General features: G+C 48.4%; 1 protein-coding gene across 2 annotated transcripts in view; it reads left to right on the top strand.

The window, feature by feature from the left end:
* Window positions 1-13,000, top strand: part of ESPN (espin) — a 113,829-nt gene that overhangs the window by 80,615 nt on the left and 20,214 nt on the right. The window contains exons 8-10 of one of the 2 annotated variants that reach the window (XM_053400443.1): window positions 2,424-2,591; window positions 4,037-4,229; window positions 12,186-12,331. In XM_053400443.1, coding sequence (XP_053256418.1) covers window positions 2,424-2,591; window positions 4,037-4,229; window positions 12,186-12,331 — 507 coding nt within the window. The remainder of the gene's footprint in view (window positions 1-2,423; window positions 2,592-4,036; window positions 4,230-12,185; window positions 12,332-13,000) is intronic. The other variant, XM_053400444.1, reaches the window with a different exon arrangement.

Here is a 13,000-nt window from a genome sequence, read left to right on the forward strand (position 1 = left end):
TCAACTGACTTTTCATGTTTGTTTTGAGTACAGGATTACGAGTAAGATAGAAAACATGCTTTGTTTCAATTAATATGCACAATGATGGATGATTGTTAAGTCACTCTGGGAATTGTAGCTCCCGGAATTGTAACGACTCCCAGAACCCTTAACAAAGGACAGTGCCCAGGCTTCTTGGGAGAAAGCCCCCCCAAAATTGGTATGACAGAGCAAGCTTGTTTTCTGCTTCTCCTCTGGGTAGGGCCCGAACCAAGGGATTCAAATTACAAGAAGGGAGGTAAAGGTAAAGGGACCCCTGACCATTAGGTCCAGTCGTGGCCGACTCTGGGGTTGTGGCGCTCATCTCGCTTTATTGGCCGAGGGAGCCAGTGTACAGCTTCCGGGTCATGTGGCCAGCATGACTAAGCCGCTTCTGGCGAACCAGAGCAGCACACAGAAATGCCGTTTACCTTCCCGCCAGAGCGGTACCTATTTATCTACTTGCACTTTGACATGCTTTTGAACTGCTAGGTTGGCAGGAGCTGGGACTGAGCAAGGGGAGCTCACCCTGTCACGGGGATTTGAACTGCCGACCTTCTGATCGGCAAGTCCTAGGCTCTGTGTTTTAACCCACAGCGCCACCCGCATCCCTTCAATAAGGGAGAGTCTGACTAAATATTAGGAAATGGTAAAAGCTGTTTAACAGTGGAACAGACTCCCTCTAAAGGTGGTGGCCTTCCTTGGACAGTTTTAAACAGAGTTTGGAGGGCCATCTGTCAGGGATTCTTTGCGCTAGTGCTCTACTGGAGTGGCAAATGAATTCAGCATTGCAGCAGGAGAAGTGAAGGTCTGTTCCTCACTGCCAATCATTTAGAAGAGGAAGAGGAAGGTGGAAACCATAGTGAAAGTGGCAAAGGTTCTCTTCTGCTCAGTAAAACTGACACAGCTTATCCATTTCACCAGATTTTTTTATTTTTATTTGCTGCAGAGATGATGACAGCCTTGTCAGTTTTATCACTGCTTTAAAAAAAGTGGGGGTGAGACGAGTAATTCTTGCTATGGTAATAGACAGCTGTTGCTAGAGTTAGGCAGTCCCTAACTACCCTCAGGCTTAGTATCTGAAAGACATCACACAAAGGAAAGTTGATTGGGAGGGGGGGGAGGAGAAAAGGAAAAAAACTAAGACAATAGTTCTTAATCAAAGAGATGGGCGTGATGTTACACTGCACCCACAAAGGAAGGAAGGGAGAATTGGGAGTGCTCATGGAGCATGCTCACAATTTCCTCCCCCCCCCCTTTTGAAATTGAATCAGCTATTTGTCATGGTGACACCAGGTGATTGGCAGGTGGGCACACACATATTCATAGTCCTCTCTTCCTCTTGAGTCCAACCCTGGTCTTTTTCTTTTTCTGCACTCCCTTCCACCACAGAGCCCTGGAGATGGAGGTTAATTGGGAGAGGGGAAGAGAGCAGACTCTGCAGAGACTGTATGCTCTAATTTGCAGCTGGCTCGTGCTAGGATGAAGCCTGCAAGTTGCAGGTGTTCCAGATAGAAAGATTAGATAGATAGACAGATGATGATAGATGATAGATAGATGATAGATAGATAGATAGATGATAGATAGATAGATAGATAGATAGATAGATAGATAGATAGATAGATAGATATAGATAGATAGATAGATAGATGATAGATAGAGGTAAAGGTACCCCTGCCCATACGGGCCAGTCATGTCTGACTCTAGGGTTGTGTGCCCATCTCACTTAAGATGCTTGGGGCCAGCTCTGTCCGGAGACACTTCCGGGTCATGTGGCCAGCTTGATGAAGCTGCTCTGGCGAGCCAGCACCAGCACAGCACACGGAAACGCCGTTTACCTTCCCGCTATAAAGCGGTACCTATTTATCTACTTGCACTTAGATAGATAGATGATGATAGATAGATAGATAGATGATAGATAGATAGATGATAGATAGATAGATAGATAGATAGATAGATAGATAGATAGATGATAGATAGATATCCACCTGGAGATTCAAGCCCTCACCTGTCACCAGGAGAGGGCTAGGCAAACCTGGAGACTTCAAGTCCCTTCTCATGGTCAGGCAACCCTACATGCCGATGGTCCTATATAGTAGCAGGCTATCTGTGTTGTTTAGGCAGAAGCCAAAGCAATCCAGGGCAACTCAACTGGCCAGGGTGTTCTAACTAATTAACGTCTCATGGTTCTCTCAAAGGATCTTGGGAACTGAGTGTGTCAACTAGTTTGGGGCTCAGTATGCTTGTATATAAAATGGGTCTAATGAGGCTACCTCTACACGTCCTTTCAAACGAGACTCTGGACTCTGAGTGGTGTGGGCGCCTTCTCTGCAACATGGAGATCTGTGGGGCTCTGTCTTCATGCTTTTTGCTGTAATAAGAGATCCGGCATCTTGGTTTTCCAGCTCACCTCGCTTGAGAGCAGCCCAGAACTGCGGCGTGTTGACTCTAGCAGGAAATCAAGGAACTTCAACAAGCAGCCCAGCACCGGGGATTACTACAAGCACCTGGGCAGCGGTGGTAGCGTGGGAGAGCAAACCGGGAACAACCGCAGGATGGCGCACAGTGAGGAGGTGAGCCACTAGGGAATACTGCTTCCTTCTGGCCAGCTGCTGTTCCTCTCTAGCCATTCTGAGTAAAAGCCAATTGCTGGTCGGGGACAGGGGGAGAGTGTGTGGTCCTTGTGAAGGCTCTTTGCAGAGCATAGGCCTTCTGACAACAGTCAGAGGTAGAGAAAGTAGGTTGCCCCAGACTGAAAACAGACACAGCCTTCTTAAAAATAGTTTATATATTGCTTGCATTTATAGCCCACCTTTCTCTCTAAGGAGCTCAAAGCGGCATACATGGTTCTCTCTTTCTCTCCTTGTTTAATCCCCACAACAACCCCGTGATGTAGGTGAGGCTAAGAGGCAGTGCAAGGCCCCCAAGGTCACTTCCAGTGAACTTCATGTCCAAATGAGGATTTGAACCCTGGTCTCTCCCAGGACTTGGTCCAACACACTAACCACTACACCATGCTGTCTGTCTGATCACAGTAGGTTTATGCCATGACTCAAACACTAGGTCTAATCTGCCTGGCCCCTCCTCTGTTGCTTCAGATAGTTCATCCACTTTTAAAAACATTTTTTTTAACACACTTAAATGCATATACAACGAGCTCCCCCAAATTCACAGATGTTTTCTAGCATAGTTGCAAAGCTGTTCCCGCGATTGCTTCGAGACCAAGCTGTGTTGGTGAAGTCACACATGCTAGCCAGTAGGTGCTGGATTCTCCCTGATGGGCTGCAAACATGCAAAATCAGCCTCTCCCCCTTTCGTGGTACAGCAGCTGGTGAGGTAGACAGTAAGCAGGCAGAGCAAAAGACCAGCTGCCCTCCTCCCCAGCTGTCTCTGGCAGACACCTGCCTCCTTTTTGACCACAGTGGCTACTTTCTGCTTTCTACCCCATCTCACTGCCCCTTTCTGGAAGAAGATGCCTGCATTTGTGGGGAAGTCGCCTCCACTCCTCTCAAATGATGTATCCACCTGCATCTTGGCTGCAGGTGGGTCAAGGTGGGATTTGAGCTGCATATCTCTGTGCCAGCTTGTCTGCCCTACTTTTGTGGAAGTAGACAAAGGTGGGTTGGTGAGGTCACATATACTAGCCAGTAGGTGCTGGCTTCTCTCTGTTGAAATCCAGGCTTTGATCCTGCCCAAGGAGGGCCATCCTCTGAGTGGGGGTTGAGTCATAAAACTTAAGAAGACCCCTGTTGGATCAGGCCAATGGCCCATCCACTCCAGCACCCTGTTCTCACAGTGGCCAACCAGGTGCCCACTATGGCGGGACCAGAGCACAAGAGCCCTTTCCCCTCCTATGGCTTCCCAAAACTGGTATTCAGAAGCTGTGGAGGCAGAGCACAGTCGTTGTAGCTAGTAGTTGCAGCATTTCTTGGTGAGGGCACTGATTTTATCTGTCTCTCATTCCCCCTTCCCATACTTCTGTTGCCGCTGCTGCTATTGTTGTCAATTTCCTTCTCAGGCTTCCCTTCTGTCCAACGACAACGTGCAAAACGGGAGCCCAGCGGAGAACAAGCCTTCCGGGGAGATGCCTCCCCCTCCTCCTCCCCCACCCCTCCCCGAGGGCGTCTGCCCCCCACCGCCACCCCCTCCATTGCCAACAGAGAACCACCCTCCATCCACCAGCCAGCGGCGATCATCTTCCTCCACTGGAAGTAAGTCAGACAGCGACTTTCCCGTCTGACAGGTGTATCAGCCGCTATTGGCTGTGACGGTTATGTGAAGCTGCCACGTTGGCCTTTGAACCAAAGTTGCCAAACTAGGAGGTGGGTATTGCCCTGTTTCTGAGCTTCCCAGAAACACCTGGTTGGACAGTGTGGGAAACCAAAGATCCATGTGACAGCCACGAGAACAAATTATTTTAAAAAATAATCATTTAAAGCCAAATTGGGATGCAGGAGATAGAAGCGGGAAACAGAGTAGTTGATCAACAAGAACAAAGTCCAGCAGGTCAAAAGCCGTGTTTGACCATTTAAAATAATAATAATAACCCTCAATGTTTTTATGGGTCCAAACAGACTTGGGAACACCCAGAGCTCAGAGTTCCACTGCTTCTGCTTCACGGTGACTGTGGGTCACAGGCTAGTGTGTGTTTTACAGCTTCCCCGCTTTCCCTGTCCTCTCCCTGCAATCTCAAAGTCCACCAGATTCTACACTGAACTGTCAAATGGGAGCAAATTGCAGCTTTAAAAATGTCAGCGTGACTCGGATGTTTCGTGTTCTTGTCTAAAATTCCAAGAAGACCTGGAACTGTCGGACAACAGAGGGTGTTGAGGCAAAAAAAATATAGCCATGATTCTCCTTTGGGGGCTGCAGGTAGATTATTATTTTTTCGATAGGAGGAGGCAGAAGGAAGCGGTTATCTCGACTTACCTTTATCCAAACTCCACCCCTTCGACTTAGCCCTGCCTTTTCCTCTCACTTGGCCCGGGTGACAGATTTCTGGCTCCCACCCCCAAGGACCTGCTGTGTTGGCTGTCCCCACCCCCCACCCCACCCCAGAGCTTTGCACCAGCCTGTTCAATGAGCAATGGCTGCCTTTTCCAGGAAGGATTTCTCCACTTGGAAGCCATGAAGAGTAAGTCCAGTGAGCCTTTTTGCCGTATCTCTGACTGTACCCATTTAATATGCTTGTGTTGTGTAGCTTCCTTGGTTCAGAGCCCTAATTTGTGTGGGGTTGAGCTTTCTTGAGGACTAGTCTCACCCGCTGTGTGCATGCCAGACTACAGTTGAAAAAATTCTGGGGACCCATACTGAGCCTACGAAATTTGTCTAATTTTGCATAAAATTAGACAATTGTTTTCCTGCCATCGGGTGTGGCTAAGAGGCTCCCAGGGCCCTGATTCTGTATCTACGACCCCAAGGAATCTTATTCAGCTGCTTGCCTCTGGATTCTGAGGTTTCCAAAGTTCCCCACATACAGCTCCACAACCCAAGGGATTAGAAACTTGGCAAGAAGGTGTTTAACGTTTTTTTAAAAAATGAATTTGAATGCTAAGGGGTTGTTGTTTTATTGTGCTTCTGCAGAATTGTGCCCCTTGCCATACATATTTTGGGCAGGCTGAAGGCTTCCCAACTTATTGGAGGGTGGATCTCGCAATCTTACTACAAGCAGTTAGAATCATAGAATCATAGAGTTGGAAGAGACCACAAGGGCCATCGAGTCCAACCCCCTGCCAAGCAGGAAACACCATCAGAGCACTCCTGACATATGGTTGTCAAGCCTCTGCTTAAAGACCTCCAAAGAAGGAGACTCCACCACACTCCTTGGCAGCAAATTCCACTGTCGAACAGCTCTTTCTGTCAGGAAGTTCTTCCTAATGTTTAGGTGGAATCTTCTTTCTTGTAGTTTGGATTCATTGCTCCGTGTCCGCTTCTCTGGAGCAGCAGAAAACAACCTTTCTCCCTCCTCTATGTGACATCCTTTTATATATTTGAACATGGCTATTATATCACCCCTTAACCTCCTCTTCTCCAGGCTAAACATGCCCAGCTCCCTTAGCCATTCCTCATAAGTCATCGTTTCCAGGCCTTTGACCATTTTGGTTGCCCTCCTCTGGACACTACACTGAGTAGTGAGATGTCCATAAGACATCTTATACACATGTATAAGGAAGTGTCCCAGATAGTGAAGAAACAGTGACTATCATAATTTTGAGCATTTATATCAATTACATTCTCACAATAATTATCAAAACACCCTTTTAGGTCAGGGGAGATTACTACTCTAAGGAAGACAGACAGGGATTTCCCCCCTAAAGAGGGTAATCAGAGTATGGCTGGTGCAGGTATACTGTAGGAAGGAAGGATAGCAACTTGTATAGGTGTATTATTTTAATAATTTCTATGGACTACGCCATGTGGGCGGCTCTCTAAACTTGCTCAGAGGCACCCTTTTCCCTCTGTCCCCCTTGCAAGTCTCGAGGCATACTATTTGACAGGATTTTGGGAATCCCATGTTATGCTGATGAAGAACTCAGGCTCAGTGTCTTATATTTGGACATTTTTGGAGCAAATGGGAGCCCTTTTTTTTTTAGTAAAACCAGAATTTCTTGGGGAAGTATGGGCCCCTGAGAAAGTGGTTGCTTTCCCTTGGAAATGGCCAGTTGTAAACTTAAATGGAAAGAGCTATTCACCTCTTCCAAGAGGGGAAAGAACTGGCTATTGAACTAGATTGTCAGCACTCTTGCAAAACTACAATTCCCAGGATTCCTTGGGGGAAGTCATGAGGGCTGAACTGGTGCAAAACCCATGCGCTATCTTGTAGTTCAGAAACGTTCTCCCTCCCACTCTCTGCTTTTAAATACACCTGCAGTTGCCTCCCTTAGCAAAGGCTTTAGCTCCTTAAAATATTGATGGAGGCTTAATCCTCAGGCTTTTGTGTTGGGTGCTTACCTGTCACCACACCCCATGCCAAGCCTACATTATTTAGTACAAATTGAGTCTGGCAATGCATCCGGATTGTGGGATGCAAATGGCAATAAGGGCGTTAGAGCCTCAGTTTACGGACGTACACACCGAATCTCTGTCTCTATATCCTGACTGAGAAACACACACGGAAGCTTGTTTCTAAAAGACTATGTTGCTCCATCAGGCTGAGCCATTCCCTACAGCAGCCTGCCAAATGCCTCTAGGAAACTCATATGCTTCTGCTTCCCTGACTCACCCAGAGATGCGACAGGCAACCTCCTCAAGGCAAATGGTTGCCTTCTCTCTGTTTCAATCATTCAGGATATAGTGATGCTCTACCACCGAACTGTGGCCTTTCCTCCAAAGACCAAGTGTGAGCGGGAAGGGTACTGGGAATTGTTGTTGCTATGGGAGCCTAGGACCACTATTCCCAGAATGCTTTGCTCAGCACCCAGAACAGCTATGAAACAGGGAGGCAGCTGGTTTGCATTTCAAACCATTCTACAAACATCATACAAGTCTCTCGGTAAACGCTGCTGATCCCCAGAGGCTTCACACAGAAGCACAGTCCTCGGAGTAACGGATCGCACCTCAGAGACAATTGCTCGTTTTCTTCCTCTGCAGAAATGGCCAAGCCCAATTAATTTGTCTCCCCAAAGCAACTGCAGTTTTTGTTTTGCCTCAGTGTGCCTCCCAGAATCTGCACAGCCTCACACTATTTAAATACGTTTTGGGAAATTTCTGACCGCGTGCTCCTTGCAAAATCCCGGTGCAGGGAAAAAGTCACGGTGGCTTTCCGTGATGCAAGGATATGATAAGTCACTATTGATGTGAGAGCTGTCTTCAAATATCTGATGGGCTGTCACAGAGAAGGTGGAGCAAGCTTGCCATCTGCTGCTCCAGAGGGGAGGACCCAGACCATGGCTTTGATTGACAAGGAAGGAGACGCCAACTAAATATTAGGAAGAACTTTCTGGTGGTAAGAGCTGCTTGACCGTGGAACAGACTCCCTTGGAAGGGGGTCAGTTCTCCTCTGTTGGAGGTTTTTAAGCAGAGGTTGGATGACCACCTGTTAGGGGTGATTCCTTCATTGAATGTGGTTGGACTAGATGATCCTTGGGTTTCCCTTCCAACTCCACAATCCTGCAGTCCATTTAAAAAAAGCTTATGTGGAAATGGGATGAACTGAACTTTAGAAATGAGAAAAAAGAGAGGGGCTGAAATAGACACATCCTGCCCTCCCTTAGAAATTTTTTTAAGAGACATTGGATAGCCAACTATATGCATGTCCCCTGGCTATAAAGTATTCAAAGATAAAAAGTTAACATCTTACATTAAAAACCTGACAGTACCAAATTATCGAAGGCTTTTCACCAAAGCCAGACTAAGCGTCTTTCCTTCTGCAGTGTTGGACGGCAGGTTGAGAGGAGTTCCCTACCAGGACAGACTTTGCTCATGTGCTCAAGACATCGATTCCATAAAACATATTTTGTTGCACTGTGCAAAATATGAGCAAGCCAGGGCTGAACTGATATTACCCTTGCTGGTACCTTTCCCGGGAAAATCAGAGGCTCACTATGTCAGGTTCCTATTGGAAAACCAGACAAACGCTAGAACATTAGCAGTGGCAAAGTTTTTATGGGTGGTTGCAAGAACCAGTGATCCCTATATTGTGAACAAAATGCTTGTTTAACCTGGAGGTAGGCTGTATGAATTGTGTGTTGCTTTGTAATGATTTGTTGGGTCTCTGGACCGTAATAAAGGTTGATGATGATGAGATAAGGAGGAGGAAAGGGTGCTGTGGCAACCAGCATCAGCCGCAGAGGTCCCCATTATTTGCACGATACTGGGCCTTTTCACCTGCTGCCACTTCCTGGGGGCCCATGGCCTGCTAGACCCCAGACCTTAGCCCCAAAACTCAGGGGCTAAGTTTCCACCAGAGCCGAGGGCAGAAGCTTGCTGTGGATCAGAGCAGTGCTCATTCTCCTGGGAAAGCCTTGTCCCCTCTGCAGTCTCTCTCACTAGTTCACCCCTCCCCAACCCCGATTGTCCTGTGCCCGCCACCCCTCTGCTGGAGGAGGCACACAGGGCTCCTTTTGTTTGTGTTCATATGCTCCGCATTAGCCGAGCCACGTGGACATCTATCAGGGGCCCCCAGGGGCTTATTAGCGCTTCCAATTTGGCAGCCGCTCAACACATGGCGCTTATTAGCCCTGAATCCAGGAGGATTTGGGGTCTCAAGCCGGCTCTTAATAGCATGTCGTTTTCACAAAGTGGGCCATTAATGCCAGCAGGCTTTTTGTCTTTGCTCCCCGAGGGGAAAGGCGCTGCCGAGACCCCGTCCATTCATTCCTCCTGCCCGGAGGAGGGAGGCTGACGCCGCAGCCTTTCCTTCCGCCCCTTTCTGGTGGCACCATGGCCCCTTGCTAGGGAATTAGGAGCGACGGAGCCGCATGGCGCAGGAAGACAGATGGTGGCGCGAGGAGCCTGGGTCTTGTCTTGCCACGCCGTCTGCTCAGGAGCGCTGGGGCTGCGCCCTGCGTGCTATGCTGACGCACACCAAACAGGGCAAGTATCCTCCCTGCAGTAGACCAGCTTTGGCAACCGCCTCCCCGCCCCCTAAGTGGGTCAGAACACCCGGGGCAATGTTAGTGGATAAGTTTCCTGCTCCTCTGTGGTTGGTGCCAGGTGTGTGAGGTCAGGCGACGGCTGGAGCAAGCATCTAGTCCTGCGCTCCAGAATCAGAACTAGCCAGGTGGGAGGCGATGCAACCCAACGGGACTAAATAGCTCCCGAAATGGGATTTTCATTAGCCCAGATCAGCGCTATTCCGGGTCCCCCTGGGAAGATGGGAGGGGCTGGCACCTGCCTAACGCAGCCCTGGCCTTCCCCTGGCCTCCTTTATCCCTTCTTAACCTCTACCTGTCTGATTCCTTGCACCTGAACGCTGGATGGGTCGCGTCAGGAAAAGGTGAGGCACCATTGCGGGCTTCAGAGGAGGGGTGCGTGGTCTGCTGGGAGGACCCAATCAAGAGGATATTCTGCCTAAACGTTAGGAAGAAGTCCCTGATGGTGAGAGCTGTTGGACAGTGGAAGGGGCTCCCTCGGAAGGTGGTTGAAGGTTTTCAAGCAGAGGCTGGGTGGCCATTTGCCAGGGATTCCTTAGCTGCGATTCCTGCACTTGAAGGAGGGTTGGACTAGATGACCCTTGGCACCCTTTCCAACTGCACAAGTCTATCTGTCTTTGAAGTGTCGGGCACCCTGTTTGCATCCTGCACGCTTCAGTCTGTGGGCTTCCTTTTCCACGTGAGTCGTCTCGGTTTGGGATGCCGTGGAACTGGTTGGAGGTGTCGGCATGTTTTGGTTCTTCCCCGAACGACAGCAAAGCTGGCTTTTTGTGGTGATGTCGTGGGACACCTCTGCCCACTCAACTTTTCCCCCACTGGCTTTGAACGTGGTGTAGTGATTAGCTTGCCGTTGCTTTGAATGTTTCCAGCTTCCACCGAGATGGGATTACCATGTGCGTCCCAGGCTCGCCGGGGCTCTTAAGGACATCAACGCCCCCGCATTGCATATTTTTTGTTTTCCAAGGTGGTTCCTTCAAATACACAGAGCATAGGTGTGGTCCTCTTGACTCCAGGGGTTTTTTGGGGGGAGGGGGATCATTTGCAGAACCTGACTTGGTAGAGCTCCTTAAGAAACCCTGTGGAATCAGTAGAGGTCTGTCTGGTGAGCGATGTCACGCAAATGAAGATGCCAAATTCTCCTGCCAGTGACTGGAAATGCTCAATTCACTTGCTGTGGACCATGATTAACTCCGAGGCAGCCTAATTGGGGGAGGAATGGGCTTGAGCAATTACCCAGAGAGCTCTCGATTGGCAGAATTGTTTGATCTTCCAGCTCCAACCATTGATCCTCTTTCTTACAAAGATAATGTGAAAAATGTCTCTTGGGTGAGGTTGCAATTAGGTGAGGCAACAGGTCATAGATCTCCAGGAGTTTTATATAAATAGTAGTAGTAGTAGTAGCTATGTGGGGGTGGAATATGATGAGGATCTTTTTACTGGCCATGTACTTTTTCTGGAGAAAATGCCTCCCCCCTCATTATCTTCAAAACCTTGCCAGAGACTGCAGGCAGGGGAATTGAATGTATGAAGAGGTGGAGGAGAGGTTAGGTTTTGTTTCTGTTTGCAGGAGAAACTCCCTCGTTTCCTCAACCCAAATGCGAACTGAAATTTCCACTCCACCGAATTTTGCGATGCATTTATCTGACCAGGTGATGCATGCAAAAACGCACGTGTTAGGAAAAATAACATACATACAAGAATGCAACATATCTGGGGAAACGGCTTGCAATGATGTGTATGCTAGCCAAAGCTGCATACAAAAATGGGTTTTGTTAGAAGAAATCCGCAGTAAAATGTCAATAATTGTTTGTGGGGTGTTGTTGCATTTTAATGCAAATTGCTGTGGAAATAGGAGCTGAGTTGGAAGAATGAGAAACTCAGAGAACCGAAATTAAAAGGATCTGTCATTCCTAGGATGAATGCTCCACTGTTGTTGTTGTTTTTTAAAAAAACCCATGGAAAACTAGCAAGTCAGAGAGGAGGAGATGTGGGCAGTTTATTGCAGACAGGTTTGGAGGGGAAGTATCCACATGACAACATCCTCATCAAAATGCCACCCTGTATTTTCTACCCCCACGTTTAATCTGGATCAACTCTTTTTGGGGTTTATTGGTTTGTTTTACTGATCGGATTTTCCTCGGAAACAGTAAATCCGGATTAAATGGGGAAATATTGTGTGGTGGCATTGTGGCGTAGATGCTGCAAATGTATGAACAGCAGCAAGGTCACGATCAACCACCGCGTGGAAGTGGCTTGGGTTTGATGTAAGCCCTAGGTCAGGGGTCAGCAAACTTTTTCAGCAGGGGGCCAGTCCACTGTCCCTCAGACCTTGTGGGGGGCTGGACTATATTATGGGGGGGGGGGAGAACTAATTCCTATGCCCCACAAATAACCCAGAGATGCATTTTAAATAAAAGGACACATTCTACTCATGTAAAAACACGCTGATTCCCGGACCGTACACTGGCCGGATTTAGAAGGTGATTGGGCCAGATCCGGACAAACTGAATTTAAGAAACGAGAAAGTGAGAGGGGCTGAAATTGACGCACCCTCCCCTGCACCCTCTGTTTCAGGCACCAAGTCGTTCAACATGATGTCCCCGACCGGTGACAACGCAGAGCTGCTGGCAGAAATCAAAGCCGGGAAGAGTCTGAAACCTACACCCCAGAGCAAGGGCTTCACCACCATCTTCTCGGGCTCTGGCCAGACAGCCACCAACGTAGGTGACGGACTGGGATGCCTGCCTGTTTGCCAACCACGTTCCTCCTTATCCTCCTTAGAAGTGGGAGTGGGGGGAGGACAGAGGCCCCAAAGAAGCTTTTGGAGCAGGATTAACTCTTTGTAATTAGAAGCAGGGAAGCTGATTGGCTGCTGTGTGTGTGTGTGTGTGCGTGTGCGTGTGTGGAGAGAGAGAGAGGGAGAGAGAGAGAGGAGTCTTCTGGAGCTCACTTCAACAGCAACGCCTTTATTGTTTAAGAAGCGAAGGGGATGTGGGGGTGGGCAGCAGATGGGGGTTATCAGTGGGGTCCTTAAGCTTTTACTAATGCAAAAACAAGGCTGGGTTTTTTGGCAGTGGGAATTCCTCACTCCAGCTGCAGGGAATTCTGCCCCACATGGCTGCACTCTTGCAAACTGTTCCTCAGTTCCCAGCAGTAATAATAATAACAATAATTTATTGTTTATACCCTGCCCATCCGGCTGGGTTTCCCCAGCCACTCTGGGCAGAAAGCAAATTCCAAAATCCACCTTGAGGCAATTCCTCAAGCCTGCCAAAGTGTCCCCAAACAGTAAGTATCTAAAGAGAAGAGCTCAAATGGCTGTAGGTGTCCTGTCCCCACCCCATGTAGGGCATGCTTTTATTTCTTATACAAATATTGGAGGCACATGG

This window comes from Podarcis raffonei, chromosome 8 (assembly GCF_027172205.1).
Source record: "Podarcis raffonei isolate rPodRaf1 chromosome 8, rPodRaf1.pri, whole genome shotgun sequence".
In the NCBI taxonomy this organism is placed as follows: Eukaryota; Metazoa; Chordata; class Lepidosauria; order Squamata; family Lacertidae; genus Podarcis; species Podarcis raffonei.